Below are 20,262 nucleotides of genomic sequence, written 5' to 3'. Positions count from 1 at the left end.
ACCAATCCGGAAAATGTGAAGGAAAATATATTTCTCCGTCGTTTTGGAGGCACCAGACAAGGGATAAAGAGTAGCCAGAATTATAGCAAAACCAGAGTATGTTGAGCTACGCGCATCACGTGAGCGCATGATACTGGGGCATTATTTTGGATTTGGAAAGGACCTTATTGTTGCTTGCTGGCTGTGTTTTCGCCCAGTCACTAACTCTGCTGTTAACAACTGCCTGGTAATTACACAACAAATGGGATGTCGGCGTTTCGCTGACTTCCAGAAGCCAATGCGGCTCTTTGAAAGCCTTGGACAGCAAGGCCCGGATTAATACATAAATATAATACATTAAGAGAGGACTCCAAAGTAGACTTCTTCCGTTGATTGATCATTAATCTGGTGAGTTATTGCTCTTCAACGCAAAGGTCACTTGGAAAACCGAACGCCAATCCGTCACCATCGAGATGTAGCCCCGCTGCATGCCTGTTAATTTCGGGTGTTTTGCACCCAGCTCTTGTTCATTAACATGGTGCACGTAGAAGTTGTGATGGTGGAGAACCGTTTTTCGGTAAACGAATGACCACGGAGGGTGTGAGGGAAACATGGCCAGACCCTTGCTGGTGAAAGGACCGCTAACGGAGTGTTGAGAGAGGGGGGGAGAGAGAAAAAAATACTTGATAATAAAGTTGGAGAGAAACTATTTGTGTACTGGGGCTATAGTGTGGAGCTACAGGGCTTTGGGATTTGATCATTGGCGTAGATTTGATAGAAAATGCCCAAGCAGGCAAGCATTCCCCATTCCCCTAATGCCTGTGCATCCACTTAATATGCATTTTGATAAATTATGCAGGAGCCCTTTGTTGCAACCCGTGCAGAAACGAACCAGCCAAATCCCTATGTTGTTTGTCTCCGTTATTCCAATAGCCCTTAGCACATGCCAGGCTTTTTGGATGATTTTCGTTGAATTAGTGCTTGGTTAGTCGTCATTTCTTCTGAATTTCCTCGCCCCTGGCTTCTTTCAACCCTTTTCCACAAAAAAATTGGCTCATCAGCTCTTCTGCTTGTAGCTGCCTCCTCCCTTTGTTCTGAGCGTGCAGCGTTGCTGGCTGCGGGGGCTGTAGCACCCTGCACTTTGTAGGTAACTTTACGTTAGTCCAGTAGGGCTCCGGGTCGAGCGAGCTATCGGTGCTGAAAATCTTCAAAACTACCAGGGTAGCAGTGGAGTAAAAACCTGGGCAACAGGGATGGAAGCGAGCCAATGCTGTGCGTGAGTGCGGGGATGCAATAAATAACTTTATATCGCTATAGGCCGCAAAGTCGGGGAGGTCGGGGAATCCTCGTTTTGATTTATGTGTTTGGGGTAGCTGTCAGGAGCCGGCGAACGAGAGCGTCCAACGTTTTTATTCCACTTTTAATAAGAGCTACTATGCAGACCATCATGGCCATTTGATTTCATTTCTGCTCCGGCCCTGTCTCTGGATAAAGCCCTTTTCTGTCTACTTTTACTCTGAAACTGGATATAGTGCTACATTTACCTAGACTTTGGGATTATTTTCCCAGAATGGTGGGGCTTTTATTTACGGTGTTTCTCAAGTGGGCGCTACACTTTCGTTTATTTTCGATTTCATTCGTTGAACTGTTTCGTTTATTGGGACTTTGTAAGATATTTCTCATCTTTATAGATGTCTTTATTATAATAGGATATATTTTTTCCCCCCTATTATTATTGTGTTTATTATTTTCCTTATTATTAGCCTATGGATATTATTGTTATTGTTGTTGTTATTAGGCTATTAGAATAAGATTGTCATTAGAACATACTTTGATCCCTATTGCCTTGATTGGTAGGCTATTATTTAATTGCTTAATTTATAATAAATTAGTAATTGTCAACATAGCAACAACTACCCTACTTATTATGGATGATTTTTGATGTATTCTTCATTCATGCTTGCTACACGAGCAACCTTGAAGGAAAATAACATCACATCAATATCCACACAATTGCTTTTAGATGTATTAACATAGCGGGAACATTTTTGTTTATTTATTCAACATGAACCTCACTGTCGTGTGGATTGATTGACTTGCTCCAGATGTAGGCCTACTGCACGAGAAGACAGAATCTCAAAATAAATAATGGGAAATATGTTATGCAGTCTGATAGTTAATTGAAATCAATACAATGGGCTCCTGAGAACACACTGGATTATATCCTTTGGCTTTGCATTTATTCCGTGATTCCACGGGAATAATTTAAGGTTAACCGGTGATATCTGTCACCTGTGGTAAACTCTCAGGTTGCCTGTGTGTTCGATTTGTAGACAAGAGGTCATATGCACTGTATTGGATTTGTGTATGACCTCCTTTGATTGCATCTTTCTATTTTTTCCCCTCCTCTGCAGTTCCCTCAAGCCTTCAGGAAGCTGTATTCTTGCATAAAATCCAGTGATAAGAAGCAACATAATCTCGGTAAGTCACCCTATTACAAGTATATACACATTGCAAATGATTATTTGTTCGTTTTATGAATATGAATGAAAAACGGATGTGCTATTGAATGTGACCTATTCGATTAATATTTTCATTATCCCATTGAAATAATAATATATTTTTTTTACATGAGAAAACGTACTCTGAAATATTTGAAAATAAATGTGTTTTATTGGAATGAAGTATGCATTCATTGCATACATTCAACAGTGATGATTGAGTCTGCATATGACATTCACACAATCGGTAAACATTTCCTAGGCCAAGAGTGTGTATCATAATGTTCTCTAGTATGGCATGCATGCAGCCTGTGAAAATGGCCTGTGATATATTTTTGAGGCATTGGAATATACGTATGAGCGTTTCAATTGAGCTTTAAAAAAATAAACATCTCTTTGCTTATATGCATAAAGCACCACAGATTAATCAAAATCATTGTCAAAATGGTGGTGCCTGTGTGTGTGTGTGTGTGTGTTTGTGCTCTCTTCTTTCGATGATGCAATGAATGCCATAGTGTAATATCTGGTGTGTGGGGGGGGGACATTATGGATGATGAATGTATGTGTGTAGCGTTATGTAGATTAGCCATGCAGCAGCATTATTCTTACAACATGTGTGACAGAAGAATCATAGGATAACTCACATAGGCAAAGAGGTGGCAATGTCCTTTTGTCCAAATGGAAAACGAGCACTTTCAATATATATACATAGATAGGCTATGTCTTTCAGTGTAAGGGGTCTGTCATATGAATACAGTAGACAAAACGTACATTTTAAATTAAATATATTCACACTCGATGGCGTATTCACCACACAATCACAAGCATTTACCCTTGAAAAGACAATACACCACATTCAAAACACTTTCCACCTAAAAAGCTATCCTCCTCATGAACAAAACAGGAAATCCCAACGAAATGTATCACTGAGTTTGTAGTCTCTTTATGTAATATGTTGGTTGCAAGGTTCACTGCAGGAAAAATGAAAACCTTGCATCCCAACATCTGTCCACATATTCCACCGTTGAAATAGTATATCCATGACTCAGCCAACTCCAAAGTATCAGGAAGGCGACGCATCTCTTGTCATCCTATGGAAATAACGAAAATGCTCTCCCTCAATCCTCTAACAAGCACCGGCATGTTGTAATCCCCAAAATAATGTTGGTATAGACTCTTCTCTTGCCATAACTCAGAAATAATAACTTGTCTTCCCCCGGTATGTGCTTAGTCGTGAAAAAGGATACCAGTTGTAAATACAAAATATTGGAGCGTTTGGGTTTTTAGCTCATTAGTAATATTTTAAGTGGGTTGCATTTGTCCATTTAGCAGTAGTTGCAAATCCGGAACAATGTCAGGCAGATAAAAGTTGCAGACACCTACATTTTTGTCTCCTACCTTCTTCCTACACCGTTGGTGATCCTCTCTATTCAAGTTCCCACGCGAAATGCATCTTTTTAAAGTGGCTGTTTACAGCTAGTCCTGTGTGGTAGAAGTCATAAATCTTACGTAGCCATAAACGAAGGGGGTAGTGTCCTGAATAATACAAATAGAGAGAGAGGGAGAGAGAGGGAGGGGGGAGAGATGGTGAGAGGTAGTGAAGAGAGAATATAAAACCTGTAAAACACCTTCGGCTGCGTGTTTTCATTTCTCCTCGTTTCCTTCTCAGTTTTTCTTCTTGTTGATTTACATTTCTCTTTCCGGTTGGGTGTTAAAGTCCAACATAGCCTACAGTAAAAACACAGGAAGCCCTTTCTTCTATTTTTAACATGGACTCGCTATCGACGTTTTTCTAAGTTTGTGTAGCACCGGCTCGTCCTAGCTGTTAAATATCACAGATTTTCTATTCTTTTTCCCCTTTACTGATTTGTTTTTACACCCCTCCCTCGTTTTTAAGTGCGCCTGTTGTCTGTTCCCTGAGCCCCCCACCAGCCTCTATTTTTTCCATTTGTTATTACACTAGTTGGGTGTGTTGGGAGAGATGTGTTGAAACATTAACAATACAGGCAGAATTCGGTTTCTGCCGCGAGCCAAGCGAGAGCCGGCTGTGGAAACCCACTTCCTGGTACATTTAATATAGGCTGCACCAGTGGAGTAAAAAACAGAGGCTCCGCTCATATACTTAACAATATATATTACCTTGGCTTGACACCTAACCAGGAAACACGTGAATCAAAAAGTACTGGCGCTGTCTCTCCGCTTGTAGGCCCCTGTCCTGTCCAGCACGTCTGCAATTAGCATAATTCTTTTTACTGGTGATGCTGTTTGATGGGGATTAACAGCCGCGACTGGCGCTCCAAATCAACCCCGCTATATACAAATAGCTGCACCAAGGCCTTGTGTTGACAATACAATAACCCACCGAAAGAGCTACGAAGAGCGAGAATAACCGCCGAGAGAAACACACGCATTGGGGGAAATGCAATGGAGGAAATTTCGCGGCGAGCCGCGGCTCTGCTCGGATTATGATGTTAAGGTTTGCGCTGTGAGAGAAAGGGAAATCTGAGGCCATTGTTATCAGCGAGCAGGGCGTACCAGTCGACAGGGCAGCCAGGCGCTTGCTGCCTGTCCATTTGCAGCCCCCTAGCATTCCTCAGATCTTTCATGCCAGACCGTCTCCCCCCTTCCCAAGCCGAGGGGATCCGTGCAGGAGCGCCCGGACTCAGGCTCGGGGCAGCAGTCCTCGAGATACCGGCGGATTTACATTCACTGCGACTTTTTGAAGGAAGGGGAGAGCTCCCGTTTTATTGATTGCACCGGGGCCGAATGTGAAAAATATATGATGCCTGCCCGTGCTTCCTTCGTCAGAGGCTAAGGTAAGCTGGTCTGAAATAGGCTATCAGTTTGTGAATGGCGGAGAGTGTGTCCCGGTGATTTATGACCATATGACTCCAATCGCGGTTCAAGAAGAGTTCACAATGCTTTATGCTTCCTTCCACGACCCCCCCCCTTTTTTCCTTTAGAATCTCTCTCCAACGGATTCATTTTCCCCTCTTATATTTATTTACAAAGCAACGAGGAAATCATTTTTGGGCTATCCGTTTTCGTGGGCTTTGATGTTCAGACATGGGTACGCGTTTATTTTCAGCTAGTACCGAGGCATGGATCCCTATGTTATTGGACTGCCGTGCTAAACTAATCTCAAATTGCTTTCTATCTGGTCATATTTCTAAATGGTTTGATAGTGTTTTTCGTATGACGTGCCATTCAGACGTATAAAGGCCTATTGTTTTTAATTGAAGCAAGGCAATGGGCGAATGACGACGGCTTTACATGAAAGACAATTGCACTACTGTTGTTTTGATGCAATAATTGCCATTTTTCAATCTGTAAATGAGCTAACACATGTCTCGATGCATAATGTGTGTGTATTGCCGGCGCCATTTGTAATTTTATCCATGCTAAAATACAAATTGGACACCCAAACTGATGTCTAACTCGTCTACATGTTGTTGTTGTTGACGTCCTTGTATGGGATCGCTTTTTATCCAGCCACCATTCGGTCTGGACCCCATAATTTTATTAGAGCGAATCTATAGGAAAGTTCGTTATTGTGTTAGTGTTACAAGCAGGCCAGGACATTACGTGTTTCATTTAATGGCATTGCGATATGATTTAATATCTATTATTCCTGTAGCCATTTCCCCCCCTTCTTTCTCTCGGTCTCTCCCTCGAACAATTCCTTAGAGAAAATAATTAGGATTCCAGCCGTCTACTGGAAAGATAAATGAGCGACATTTGTGACGTGGTGAGAGTTGGTGTCCTAAAGCTGTAGCCCAGGATCCCCTTCCTTCTCTCAGACATGGCACTGCTCTCATCTCATTTAGCCTATTCCTTACCTCTTTACACATCTTTTTTATTCAAATTGGAGAATGTCTCCATATTCCATTTTGTTTGTCCTTTTAGTGGGTAGGCCTATATTATTAGGATGAGCTATACGTCTCACATACAATAAGAATCATTATTTCTTTATGAAAATAAGCTTTGTATTTTCTTGGAATAGCATGTAAGCATTATCTTGTTTTTTATGGGTAATTGATTTTAGCGTTAAAAATGTGTATAATGGTTATTATGTGGATTATCCAGATGTTTTTTTTTATGTTTAGGCAATAGTATTGTTTTATTGTTGTCCAGGGATTTTCTAGTGATTATATCATTTCAATGTTCGTCGTCTGTATACCATTTTTGTAATTGTAGGCTATTGGGTAATTTATAACAGATATTAATAGGTGATAACATAAAATATGTCCATATTATTATGACAAAAGCCTAATAATAGAACAATTCATTGATATAACTACATTCACTTTTGACTGTGTTTATTTGGGGGAATTTGCCATTATAATACCAAGTGTAACCACAAACACAAAGCATGTGTTTTTGTTTTGACTTATATGGAAGTGAACCTGCTAGTTGGCTTTCCAGCTGAAGGCTCCCTGCTACAAAAAAAAATACAATTCCTCAAAGCTTCCATGGTCCTTTCAAACCAATTTTCCAACGTTTTATCTCTGTCTTCAAGCGTCCAAACGAAATTAATCCCAGGTGCGTTATGGTGCTTGGCAGGGGCCACGCACACTGCCCTTTTGACCACCCCAGCAGTTAGCACATATAAGGTCTGGTTTTTTTTTAGGGCTATAGTCCTCTTTGGCCGAGCTACGGTTATGAATCAAACTCGCCTGAAGCTTCCGGGACCCTATCTCATTCTTCTTCTTCTATTGGGACGCGCAGCAACGCTCACAACAGAGTCTCAAGTGCCGGTTTTTCTGGGTTTTAATGGTTGCCCAAATACAATATTGTGTAACCTGAGAAAAACTGACAGGAAATTGAACTAAGAGCGACATGCACTGATTTCCTCCAACAACAAAGGCAGAGGCCCATTCATAGCATTCTGTACAGGCTAGATAGCATTTTACAGACAGCAGTTTAAGACAATTTTTTAAAAAAACATCACTAATTGCATATTGCTCGTTTTCATTCATAATTAAGGCAAACAAGAATAAAAGCCATTATATGGCCTAGTTTGTTTTTAACACCGAAATGCACCTTCTTTACGCAGAAGGTTTCTGTCTTTATCTTTCAATTGTGAAAATAAATAAGACTTTTCTATTACAACCATAACACAAGACATGTTAGGAAAGTATTTTAATACAAACAACCTTGCAACCTGCGTATGAAAACGAACACATCACTCTATAGCAATTCAAACGACTTTTCAATTCATGAACAATTATAACGAAAACACGTTTTATTATCGTAGAAATAACAAAGGCCAACGCTGAAACATTATTCAAAATGTTCTGATGTGAAAATCCGGACAATATGCACAAATAATGGGTTATACCTACCTAAACAATGCAATCACCACATACTTGTGAGGTTATATTCGTTATTTATTCAAGGACAACATCTTGAAGACAATCGTGTCCTTGCTCCCAGGTGCGAGTAAAGAGTGACTGGCTGGATGCTGTTTGTGTTCAGTTGTGTGTATGTGTGTGAGAGAGAGGGAGAAAGAGAGGGAGAGAGAGTTAGGAGAGGGGGAGTGCTGCTCACAGTGAGATAGAGGAGGCCCAGTGCACGGTGGCCTGACATGGCATCTGCAAGCAGTGTTGTGGGAAAGCGCTATTCATGTCATGGCGCCTTTCAGCGGTAGAAGATGGATTTATTTTGCGCCTTTCTTATTATCTGCTTCTTATAACCTTTCAGGTCAGCATCCAAGAGGCCTTTGGAAAGAGACCGTCACGTGACATCTGGTGCCAATGTTCTTCCAGAAGGTCGTCAGGACCCTGGTAGCCGGTAACTCCACTTTTGGAAATGCAGAAAACGACCTACTACGACAACTCGACGCTTTTCGGAGGTTACTCGTACCAAGGGGCCAACGGCTTTGGCTATGATGCTCCTCAACCGGCCTTCCAGTCCGCGGCTCACCTCGAAGGCGACTACCAGAGGTCCGCCTGCTCGCTGCAGTCCCTCGGTGGCAACAGCGCTCCTCCCCAGCAGCATGCCAAGACGAAAGAGCTGAATGGCAGCTGCATGCGGCCCAGCCTGCCACCTGAACACCAACCTCCACCCCAGGTGTCCCCTCCCGTCATCCCCGCCAACGCCACCAGCAGCAGTGCCACCGCCACCAGCAGCAGTGCCACCGCGCAGCAGCCGGGAGGCAGCGGTGGGGCCGCCAAATCAGCGCCCAAGACGTACACTCTGTCCACCAACCCCACCCTCAACAAGCAGATCTTCCCCTGGATGAAAGAGTCGAGGCAGAATACTAAGCAAAAAAACAGCTCGCCAAGTGCAAGTTCAGCTAACGGTGTGTGCCCCGCCCCCTCCCCAATGCCCCTTACCTTGTTCATGCCCCTTTATTTACACATTCAAAGCTGGATAGCTTAATTACAATACAGTTACAAAACATAATCATGGATTTGTATCTAATGACCTAACTTATTATTTATATATTTAAAGCCTGTGTTTTTTTCCTAGTTAGGTTGTTAGGAAAAGCCCTGTAGTTATAATCTATATTAATTTGATAACTGAGACCTCTATTAAAGCAGAAAATAAATCCAGTCATTCTCTTTATTGATGAGCATTTGAAACCATTACATGAAAACATGGCAGTGTTTGGCATCATACTGTGTATCTTTTCATCAGACTGGAATCCAAATGTTCTTGTTTATTTGCAGATAAGAGCAATGCTTAATCTAAACTGTAGGTTGTCAAAGATGATTGATTTGAAGAAATTGACAGACAAACACACACACCAATGCATGTACATTAATTGAACCTCAGATACGTGTGACACAATTGAAGTGAAAACAGGTCATGTCCAGCACCTTCAAATATAGAAGGCTACAGTTCTGGCTGTGGGCTTTGTCTATGATGCAATTTACGTACATGGTCAATGTAGGGTCTCAAATCTCTTAATAAATGACAAAGTTAGGAAGTGTTGACAACTAATATCAAGGGGATAAGTTTTGTTTCCTGGCCTCTGCTTTATTAGGAAATGATGCATTCAATTTCCGTGTGTAGTAATTATGTTTTATTTCATTCCCACCCCAGCAGAGAGCAGCGGAGGTGAAAAAAGCCCCCCGGGTTCCGCAGCCTCAAAGAGAGCGCGCACCGCATACACGAGCGCGCAGCTGGTGGAGCTAGAAAAGGAGTTCCATTTCAACCGTTACCTGTGTAGGCCTCGCCGCGTGGAAATGGCCAACTTGCTCAACCTCAGCGAGCGCCAGATCAAGATTTGGTTCCAGAACCGGCGTATGAAGTACAAAAAGGATCAGAAATGTAAAGGGCTGGGCTCTTCATCAGGGGGCCCTCTCCAACCGGAAGCCCACCCCTACCCATGCAGTCCTCAGCTGGCTTCATGAACTCCATGCATTCCATGGCAGGCAACTACGACGCCCCCTCCCCGCCATCTTTTAACAAGTCCCATCAAAACGCATATGCCATGTCCTCAGCCTACCAAAACCCCATGAAAACTGCCCCTCCCAACAGAAGTATGCCAACACAGCACCAGAATACGACCCACACGGGCTACAGGGTAACAGTGGCAACTATGGAACTCCCAACATGCAGGGCAGCCCCGTGTATGTGGGAGGAAACTACGTGGAGTCGATGCCCACCTCTGGGCCGTCCATGTACGGCCTCAATCATCTACCACACCACCAGGCTGGGAACATGGACTACAACGGTGCCACGCAGATGTCAGCAAGCCAACACCACGGACCGTGCGACCCCCACCCGACATACACAGAGCTGGCAGCCCACCATCCTTCTCAGGGTAGAATCCAGGAAGCTCCCAAGTTAACTCATCTGTAGTAGCAGGTTTGGGGAAAAAACTAAAATTACAACTACAAATAACTAACCCATGGGACGCTGCAATGGGGTTGAAAAAAAATATGATCCAGTGGTTTCTTGCCATGGCCAAAAAAGTATTGTCTGTTGTCTTTATCATTGTGCGTATTAGTAACATTCACTTGAATTTGCGTTTTGATTAACAGTTTATTTCCTTGAATATGGAGCTCTCCCTCGAAAACAAGTAATTAAATAGTAATAGTTGGGCTTAATGGACAGCTAACAAGGTGGGGGGGTTTATTACTGTCAGACCTTTTTGACTCGGTGAAACACATGTTATGTCAACGTGGATTTATGTTTAGCCTGCGTCCTTGCAGTCAGCACAAATGGCTAAGCTTGACTGACGTCAATATGCATTTTTCAATTGGTGCAAGCAAACCACTGGATTGTTTTCGATTACTTCCCTTATTCATATTACCTCTCTTCGGAAATGTCTCACTAACCCACTGTGCAGTGACATTTTTTTTTATTTTTTACATGTCCTCGCCAAACATTGTGGCTTCAAGGGAAGACGCAGATGCATCGTAGGCCTACTCCCCCACTGGGTTTATGGTGTTTGGGTTCACATTGCTATGCTGTGCTATGCTAGCTAACGTCCATAAACAATCACAAACACACACGCGAGGACATAAAATTGATATTTGTTATGCTGTTATATCATCATCACAGGGTAAAAAGGAGTTGAGAACTCTTTTGACAACTATGATAGGCTCATTGCCCCCTCCCTTCTCTCCCCCCTCACCACTCTCTCTCCGTTTTCTCTATCACTCCCTACTCTCACTCTTCCAACTCTCTATCACTCTCTCTCGTTCAATCTATAGGGTTCACTTACATTAGCCAAGACTAATGCGAAAGGCTCACAATTTCTCATGTCTTGACTTAACGTGGAAACAGGGTATATTTGAACAAAATGCATGTCCAGGAACCAAGCTGAAGTGTAGGTTTACACTAATGCTTTCTCGTCTGGGCATCATTGTTGCACTTAGAGTTTACATTTTGATGGTTAAGGGAAAAATACATCTTATTTTGGAAACGGAAGACCTCCAATCAGCGTCTTTCTCAATGTATGTTCAAGTGAACATTCATAAATATATATTTATTTGTTATAGCCAGTTTAAATACTTTCTTTTTGTATTATTTATCCCCCATGTATTTATATCAAGAAAAAATGTAATTTTTTAGTATTTACCTGTTATAAAGACGTTGTGTTCTTGTCATTGTAACGAATACATTTTAGTTATTGTATTTTAGAAATAAATAGTTTAATGTTACCCTTGTACATAAATAATGTCTTGACTTGTACAGGGGTCAGCGAGGACGGAATCAGACCGTTCCTGCATAGTCGAGAATTAGACGAAATATAGCTAAACACTTTTGGAGAACTTCCTTTGTCCTTTGTAGCTCCTTTTATTTCATTGTTAAGAGTTGTCTGTTGAACAATTCTTTAATAAAATGTTATGTTATTCAGTTCTATGTGGTCATTTCAAGTTTTCTGAGACAAAAGGAGGGCCATACTTTTAAAGTTGCTAAAAAACGCAGAGGTATTCATCAGTATAGTAGACACGTGCACAAACTCTATTTGCTCCCTCGCTAGCTCTATTCCCCTCTCTCTCTTTCAGTCACACGCACGCGCTCACGCGCGCGCAAACACACAGTTTCTTGGGAGCATCTTTCCTCGTGCTAGTGCCAAACGACTGAAAGAGCCCTCGGGTATGCGCTTGGGTTGGTCACGTGGTCCAAGGCAACACAATCTTTGCCAAAAAGCAAAATGGTTTTGTACATAATTTACACATAGATCGCCTCATATACTGAATCCAATTTTAACGAGAGTAGCCCTACTGTATGAAGATAATCAACGTATAGAAAATAACATTTATTTTCATAGAAATCTTAATTTTATAGGAAAATAAGCAATCACAGATTTTGGAATATGCCTATACCTAAATGAAAGAACATATAGTTTAATAGCTTGCACTGATACCGAAAATACTCATTATCATTGACGTTTCAGGGCAATTAAGTTCCCTTTCATATGCTGTTAAATATTGAAAGGCAACCATCAAGACTAATACTCTTGCTAAAACTAACTGCAACTGAGGAAGTTGATTAATACAGCAGTACTAACATAAATAACACAAGTAGCGCTAACAACAGAATAGTAATAATAATAATAATAGTAATAAAACACACTGTTTATTCTATGCTTCAAAACACATTTGGCTTGTCATAAAATGATCAAATCAACTTACACCTAATTGTAAATGTGTGAAAACACTAATCACCCACCATGAATAATAAAAAGACAACACATTGCCTAGCTAATAGTCTGTTAAACAGTAGTTAAGTCTGTTCATCGTTTTTCGAATTGTTCGCTTAGCTGTAAAAAGGCAGTAAAAAGAGCACACTGCCACCACACTCCAAATATGAAAGAGCACATTCCCCAATAAATAAATATAGAAATAAACAAATAACGTTGCAAGTCCATGTTCTGTCAAGCATCAAGATTTTTGTGGCACAAACAAACCACATGTAAAAACGCAGAGCTTCTCAAACACATCAAAATTCTAAACAAATAGTCATAAAAAATGGAAATGAAATTCCTGATGATGAGAAATACTCCTAAATTGTCCCAGTTTTTGCACAGTCAGCTCCAATATAAGCAAAGAGAGCCCGTGCTTCTGACCTCCTTTCCATATTCTACAGCCTGCATATATGGGAGAAATGCGGCCTACTCGCTGCTTTGCATTTAGCTTTAAATGGGCCAAACACCCACGCACATTTCTCCCGTCTTTGTTTTTAAAACCTAGAAAGTCAAATGGATTTGAATAGTGCACTGCAATCTTGGTCCTTTTCTTCTATTTTGAGATAATGCTGATGCCTATTTCAGCACCAGGGTTTTATGCGCAATGGAAAACAATTCTAAGGCCTGCGTTTGGCTTGTTAGACTACTGGCTTTTCGTTAAAAATCAGTAGGTCTAGATTCTGGGGGATAGAAAGAGCGTTTCTTTGTTGCGATCTTGAAGGAAAGAGAATAATTCTTGAGGCTGGTTGCTGTCAAGCCCTTTGCCTGGGAAAAGATTGATCACCGCAGTTCTTTTTTTCACTAATTCAACTTTTCCAAAAATATCCTAGCAGCAAGGCTAGTATCCGCTTTAAACTTCTACAATATCCTTCAAATCAATACATGTAACCTAGACCTAAAGGCAATATACTATGGCATTGCTTATCAATAAACACAAATTCATAGGGCATTAGTGTAAACACAGACCAAGTTTTTAGTTTTTAAGAAGCTAGGATTCCCAGTTGTACACGCGACCTCGCTGTGAACTTTAGTCAGTCGGCTCAGTAAACAAGCCGTCCATTTTTTACACTGTGAGAGAAAACTCCTAGCTAGCAGTCAGTGGAAGGCCTTGATGGGCTGCATATTTTTTAGGACCATTTCACTCACACACGCACACACGCACACACACACACACACACAATACATACTTTAGTAGCATATCTCCCTGCAAGGTGATAAAAGCTAGGCTAGCAGTTATAGAAAGATAACATAATATAATTATACACTTACACACACTGACCTGGCTCTTCACTCTGCATCTTCCATTTATGAAAACAAAAATATAGCAGTCTACCATTACAACATGCAGGCTGCTAACCTGCACTATGCTAGGCTCTAGGAAACCGTTTTTCAGTATTTTACCAAGCGAATCTCAGCCTCTTGTTGAGACATCACCCATCTAGGTTGGGTGGAGTTATTTTTAACCTTAAATCTGCTCCTCCTGTCAAACTTTTAAGATTAATGGGCCTCTTTTGTATAAACACCCCGTTTGCCATATTGTAAATGTGCTCTTAACAATAACCACGTTTTACTGGATTACATCACCAGGGTCCAGGCAGAATATCTGCATGCAGATCTCCATTGTTTGACATGAAGGGCCTCACATAACCTCCCACTCGAAACAACGAGGTGAGACAGTTGGCAACCGAACACTTTTTTTTTTCTCGAAAATAATACCCCCTGCTAAACACAAACCAATATCTTATGGTATTTTTGAGCATTTGTTGAAAATAATGCTTTCTTTAGCCACCAGGCCCCGGCTTTCCATTGGTTGAATCTGGTCATGTGACCAGGAATTGGCTGCAATTTCGCCCATAGTCTTCAGTTTAGTAGACCAAGGTCCCCATACGCTAGTAATATCACCAATATACACAATTATTAAAGCCCGCAAATACGGGACAGCGGGGAGCTAATAATCACGCGTTTTTGTTTTTATTTTGCTCGTTTTGATCTCGCCGTCCGCCTGTGGACTAGGATAAACTATGAATTTTGAATTTGAGAGGGAGATTGGGTTCATAAACAGCCAGCCTTCCCTTGCAGAGTGCCTGACGTCTTTTCCCGCTGTCCTGGAGTCATTTCAAACTTCATCAATCAAGGACTCGACAGTAATTCCTCCTCCTTTCGAGCACACCATCCCCAGCCTGAGTCCCTGCACAAGCAGCCAGGCGCGACCGAGGAGCCAAAAGCGAACCTCCAATGGCCTCCAGCTTCGGACGCCACAGCCGCAACAGGGCCCAGCCCCGCCGGCAAGTACGGCTGGCCCGCTTGCACACGAGTTCCCCTGGATGAAAGAGAAGAAATCCTCGAAAAAGGGACCCAAATCTGGGAATGCCACGGTAGCCTCCTCTTCTCCCTCTCCTGCATCCTCCGGGTACGCCACTGCAGGACTTGAATCACCGACAGGTCGGTACATGATGTAAAAGACAAGGCTATTCATTTTTCTGATTTTCTTTTCCATTTTCTTTATTTGCATGGTGGTCTATACTGCACCTCATAGAAACAGATATGGAAGCCTCATCTTTGGCAAATCGTTGTTGCAGGGCTTTTGTCTCATGTTGATGTTAATAAAAGGACAATTGTCTCACATTTATTTCTGAAATATGAGTGCCCATTCTGCTCTGTGTCGTGTGTATGGAGGAGTCAAAGAGACCTGCATTATGCTGCAGTGTTGCTTTAAATGAACTATTTCCCGTCATAATCCTTATTGTTACTAATCTATTACACCATTTTCGATTGTATTTCACTAACATATCAATATCTTGCATTACGTGATTTGATGTCAGGCATATAAACATTGATATAGCCTACACATAATCTGCTATATGTTAGCTATATTGCAAAGTCTTTGTTATGCCTGTATGTGTCAGATATTCTATGCGTAATGCGGATGTGTGTGTGTGTGTGTGTGTGTATTCTTGCTGATAAAGTTGCATTTCTCAAGATACAGATTGCAAAACTTGTCCTGGAATAACGATTTAATCGCAGTCAGTGTCAGTGCTGTCTTAATGATATATATTCATAACCATGTCTCGAGGTTTGGGGTAGCCATGTTGGATGTCAGTATATAATGTGGAGGCAATGGGACAAAACAAAATATGGGGTTTAGATGAATAACGCGTGTTCTCTGCAAACCTGATACACTGACATCAGAGAAGCACTGCAGTCATTTGAAAACAATGCACGTGGGGCAGGCCTATTGAGATTTTGTTACGCCTCGTTCATTTTTATGGTTTTCAGTAGCTGCGTGCCAAATGTCTTGGCTCAACCCTATTAGCTTGCTATTTTGGACTTATTTATGTTCTATGTCTGGGCTTTTGCAGAGGCGCAGGGTGGACTGGACAACGGCAGCGGATCCCGGAGGCTGAGGACTGCCTACACCAACACGCAGCTACTGGAGCTGGAGAAGGAGTTCCACTTAACAAATATCTCTGTCGGCCCCGGCGGGTGGAAATAGCTGCCCTTCTGGATCTAACCGAGAGACAGGTCAAAGTGTGGTTCCAGAACCGGAGGATGAAGCACAAGCGGCAAACGACACACCACAGGGAAGGCCAAGAGGGTGACCCCGGCGGGTTCGAGCCCCTGGAAGGTGCCGATGCTTCCTCGCCTTACTCGAGCCAGCCACTGGAAGCCTCGGGCTCGGCTGCGTCTGAGGAAGAGACGTGTAACTCGGCAGCCTCCTACACGAACAGCAGTGACAATAACCAGCCCACGCCTGAGGAGGGCCAGCTGAGCTGCCAGGAGCCCACATCAGTCTCTGACACAACAGTGCGGTCGACCCGTTCCCAACGCCCACTGCAGATAACCCCGCAACAATGGGCGACGGTGGCGCATCTGGCCCGGATCATTCGTTTTCAGAGCAGCAGGACGCCTCCTCCATGCCCGATTTGAATTTCTTTTCTGCTGATTCCTGCCTCCAGATTTCTGACGCTTTATCGCCCAGCTTGCAGAGCTCGCTCGACAGCCCGGTAGATTTCTCCGAGGCGGACTTTGACTTATTTACAAGCACACTTTGTACAATAGATTTACAACATTTACAGTTCTAACGACAACAAGAATACAGAACAATCGAATTAAGGAGAATGTCCCACGGTCTTACAATGGTATGAATGCTTCTCGGCAACATTCCTGAAACACATTTATGAAAAAGATTCCTGGGTTTATTTTGAAGATAACATAGAACCTGAGATAGCAAAGGGCGATTATGTCCTTTCCTGGCATTATAATTTTGGTTTACTCCATCGAAATCACATACGGATTTCCCCTTGTTCAAATTTCAGGTATTTATTGCCTTCTTGTTTTCTGACAGTATTAATTGGCAGTTACAGTAAAATACTATACTGTCTCCTTAATGTTTCAAAACTGTTCAGTGCAGCTCAATCTTTTAATTCTCAGGAAATGAAGGCCTATCAGATATATAGGCCTAAAGGATAGTTGAACTGCTTTTAGAAATTCTCTCGAGACGGGCGTTGAACCTGTTGATGAGTTTAGAACTAGTTTATTTATTGAGATTCTTTAATAGTAAATTTCAAATTATTTATTGTACATTATTTTCATAGTTGAAATAAAAACAAACTTTTATAATGTGGCCTAAGTGTTTTTGATTATGTAGTTACTAGTAAATGGAAAGTGCAATTATTTATTTCAGATAAGAAAAATACAGAAATATTGCAAATAGAGATTGTTTGAGATGTATTGGTCTACCAAATATCTGTTACTGGTCTTGGCAAATGCATAATTTGCTATTGCATAGTTGATATAATAATTCTAATAATATTAATAATAATAAGTAATATTATTATTGTCGTTAATATTATTTCCACACAATTATGTTGTGATGGTTTCATCTATTATATGGCAACACATGGAATCTCCAAAGGTTGTATAGCCCGTTGGTTTCAGATTTTGGGGTATTAAAGAAACACAAACGAATAATTTGCTATTTTAAATATTATTGAAATATTTTAATTATTATCTTCCAATAAGATATTTCTGGGGAGAATGCATTCTTATTGTGAATTAATTCTGTGCAAAAATAAACACCAACACATATGATAAAACTGTTTGCCAAGATAAATCCTCATAATCAAGAGCTGATACAGAACACAATGTGTTGGCCAAGTTATTGTTTTTGTCTAGCCTAGGCTGGTGGGAATTTGGTGCATGGTAGGCTAGCCGACCTATCTTAGCTTACTTTAGATAGCTCAGTCATTCCATCATGAATGACAATGCTAACGGCGCTCATGGCTGCTGTCATGCTGATGCAAAATGGCGCTGAGAACACAATGGGCGATATGAACAATAATGCGGCAGCCATTATAGGACATTTGGGGTATATGGCTTCACAGCCCAGCATCCTGCAACACTTTCAATGATAATTGGGTAATACATAGGCCTATAGCCAAATAGATAAAAAAACAGTTATGTAATTGAACCGTACCTTATGTTAATTAATGAGATAGGCCTGGAGTATTTAGCACTACTGACTATTTATACCTTTGTTTGGTTTATACCTAAATTATTGACATGGTCAGAACTAAAATAATAACATAATAATAAGAATAATATGAATAATAATTATAATAATAATACAAATGATAATAATAATATTTATTATGTGCAGTATTGCATTGTTTATGTAGGACTAATATGCCTAATAATCAGGCATTATAGTAGGCCTAAAATTCACAATGAATAATGTGTATTCCTAAGACATAAATTAAGCTCTTCTCTGACTCAGCCTGTCTACTTTACATCTATTTAAAATGCATCTCCTGGATCTGTGTTCCAATAAGCACTATTCCTCCATGTCACCTTTACCACTGCCTGTCTTACCAGCCTCTCCATAATCACATAGTCTACACACATACATGTTATCTTATAAAGCAGTATTACTATGCCATCACTACATAACTCACTAGCTAGTCCAATATTCCCTTTTATGATGGTACTTAGAGGGAGTTATTTTATTAAAGACATTGATATTAAGTTCCTATATCAAACATGAATACTATCATTATTTCATACTGCAATTACTTAGCCTACTGTGTCTCTGCCAAAGTAATGGCATTTACATTGTACTCCTGGTGGGGAAACAAATGTATAGTGTGCACCAGCTAGACCCAGAATGGCTTCCTAGTGTGCATGGAATCAAGTTTAAGGAGAGGAAACTGAGAACTAGAACTGGGTCACAGACCTTGGAGTCATCAGACTCAGGGGGCCTTCAGGAAAAACAGTGGAGTGGTCCAGACAGGGTTCAGCCAAGATGAGTGTGTGTGGCTGTGGCAGGAATCGTCGCTTGCCTATCAGCAGTCAGCCTCCACTACACCCCCCCCCGCCCCATGGAAAACAAAGACACCTGATCGATCCCAACTTCAGAGGTCCCTATCTGCCTGGTCAATGGCAGAGCACACTCACAACCCTGGGACCCTAGCAGTGACAGGTATGAATCAATTGAACGTTCAAATAACCACCGGAATGAATGGGGTCAGTTCAGTTCACTGGTGTACCTTGGTGTGTGTGTTTGTGTAGGTGTATACGTGGCGGGGATAGAGGAGAGTGGGATTGAGGTGGTGTGTGTTCATATTTGACACGGGTGTGTATCACTTGATCCTTTCAGGATATATCAGCTGATCAACATACATCGTGAAGGCTATTGGAAACATGGGTTGTGACAAAGTGATATGTTAACAAAATTAGCATTAGTAAACTTAACATTAGCATTAGTGGAAGGTGAAGAATTACGATTAATGTCAAGTTTAAGGTTGAAAAGGGCAACTGGGGTGTCTTATCGACCAAAAGAAAGCCCATCTAAACTGTCCAAACTTATATCCTCAGTGCTGCATCTCACCAGAGAGTCACTTCTTGGCTCAAGTTCAGCTAGCTCAAGCTAACACTTCCCACCCTCCTGAAGTGAGTCGCTATGGGAATGGACAATTCATTCAGCTTCTCATGTGAAAACATCTAGTCCACTCTACCTGGGACCAGACCAAAACCAGACATAAGCACAAGGAAGACCCCAGCCATTGTTTAGACAACAGAAGTCACGCCCTGAAGCCCTTACTAGATCAGTAAACACAGGAGCAGGAGGTAATGGCCGACTGTTATGGTTTAGGTGCTTGATAATTGGAGGTGTGGTGCCTGTGTCTATGCTTCTCCATATGTATTTGTTTTCTTTGGACTCCTGCCACTACTAAGAGAGAGAGTTTATCAGCCGGGTCCCCTCACAATCGGCGAAAATCAAGACGTTTGTTTATTTCCCTCTTAGAGAGTGGCCATTGCTGTGAAGATCTTGCGAGGTGTTTCTCTTGGACGGCACAGGCTAGTAAGGTGGAGCAAGGCAGATATTTGTTGCATAAAGAGGAATGTCACTGCCCCAGATTTTTCAATATGATGTTTACATAGTTATGTTTACACATAAATGTGGGATGTGTAAGTGTTCGCAATAGCCAATCACATTTGAATGAGCCTAATGAGTGTTGGCTATAACTCGTCTGATTGGCTATGAGGGCTCACATGAGGAGGAAGTAGGAGGTAGGCTAGGAAAAGCAGCAGCTGCATGCACAAACTGTCTTCACATTGGAAACCTGACTAGGT

At 41.6% G+C, this 20,262-nt stretch overlaps 2 protein-coding genes across 2 annotated transcripts; both read left to right on the top strand.

Annotated features, from left to right (window-relative positions):
- Nucleotides 1–606: 606 nt before the first annotated feature.
- hoxb3a (homeobox B3a) lies at nt 607–11,795 on the top strand. The gene is given in 6 exon segments (XM_042307259.1): nt 607–1,251; nt 2,394–2,460; nt 8,184–8,784; nt 9,531–9,788; nt 9,791–9,949; nt 9,952–11,795. Coding segments are annotated over 4 exon segments (1,251 nt in total). The 5' UTR covers nt 607–1,251; nt 2,394–2,460; nt 8,184–8,291; the 3' UTR covers nt 10,293–11,795.
- A 1,792-nt stretch (nt 11,796–13,587) lies between these two features.
- Nucleotides 13,588–17,254, top strand: hoxb2a (homeobox B2a). Its single transcript, XM_024432985.2, is given in 4 exon segments — nt 13,588–15,072; nt 15,990–16,082; nt 16,085–16,441; nt 16,444–17,254. Coding segments are annotated over 4 exon segments (1,140 nt in total). The 5' UTR covers nt 13,588–14,651; the 3' UTR covers nt 16,713–17,254.
- Nucleotides 17,255–20,262: the final 3,008 nt, after the last annotated feature.

Source organism: Oncorhynchus tshawytscha, linkage group LG27 (genome assembly GCF_018296145.1).
Source record: "Oncorhynchus tshawytscha isolate Ot180627B linkage group LG27, Otsh_v2.0, whole genome shotgun sequence".
Classification (NCBI taxonomy): Eukaryota; Metazoa; Chordata; class Actinopteri; order Salmoniformes; family Salmonidae; genus Oncorhynchus; species Oncorhynchus tshawytscha.
This window is presented reverse-complemented; position numbering and strand designations above follow the sequence as displayed.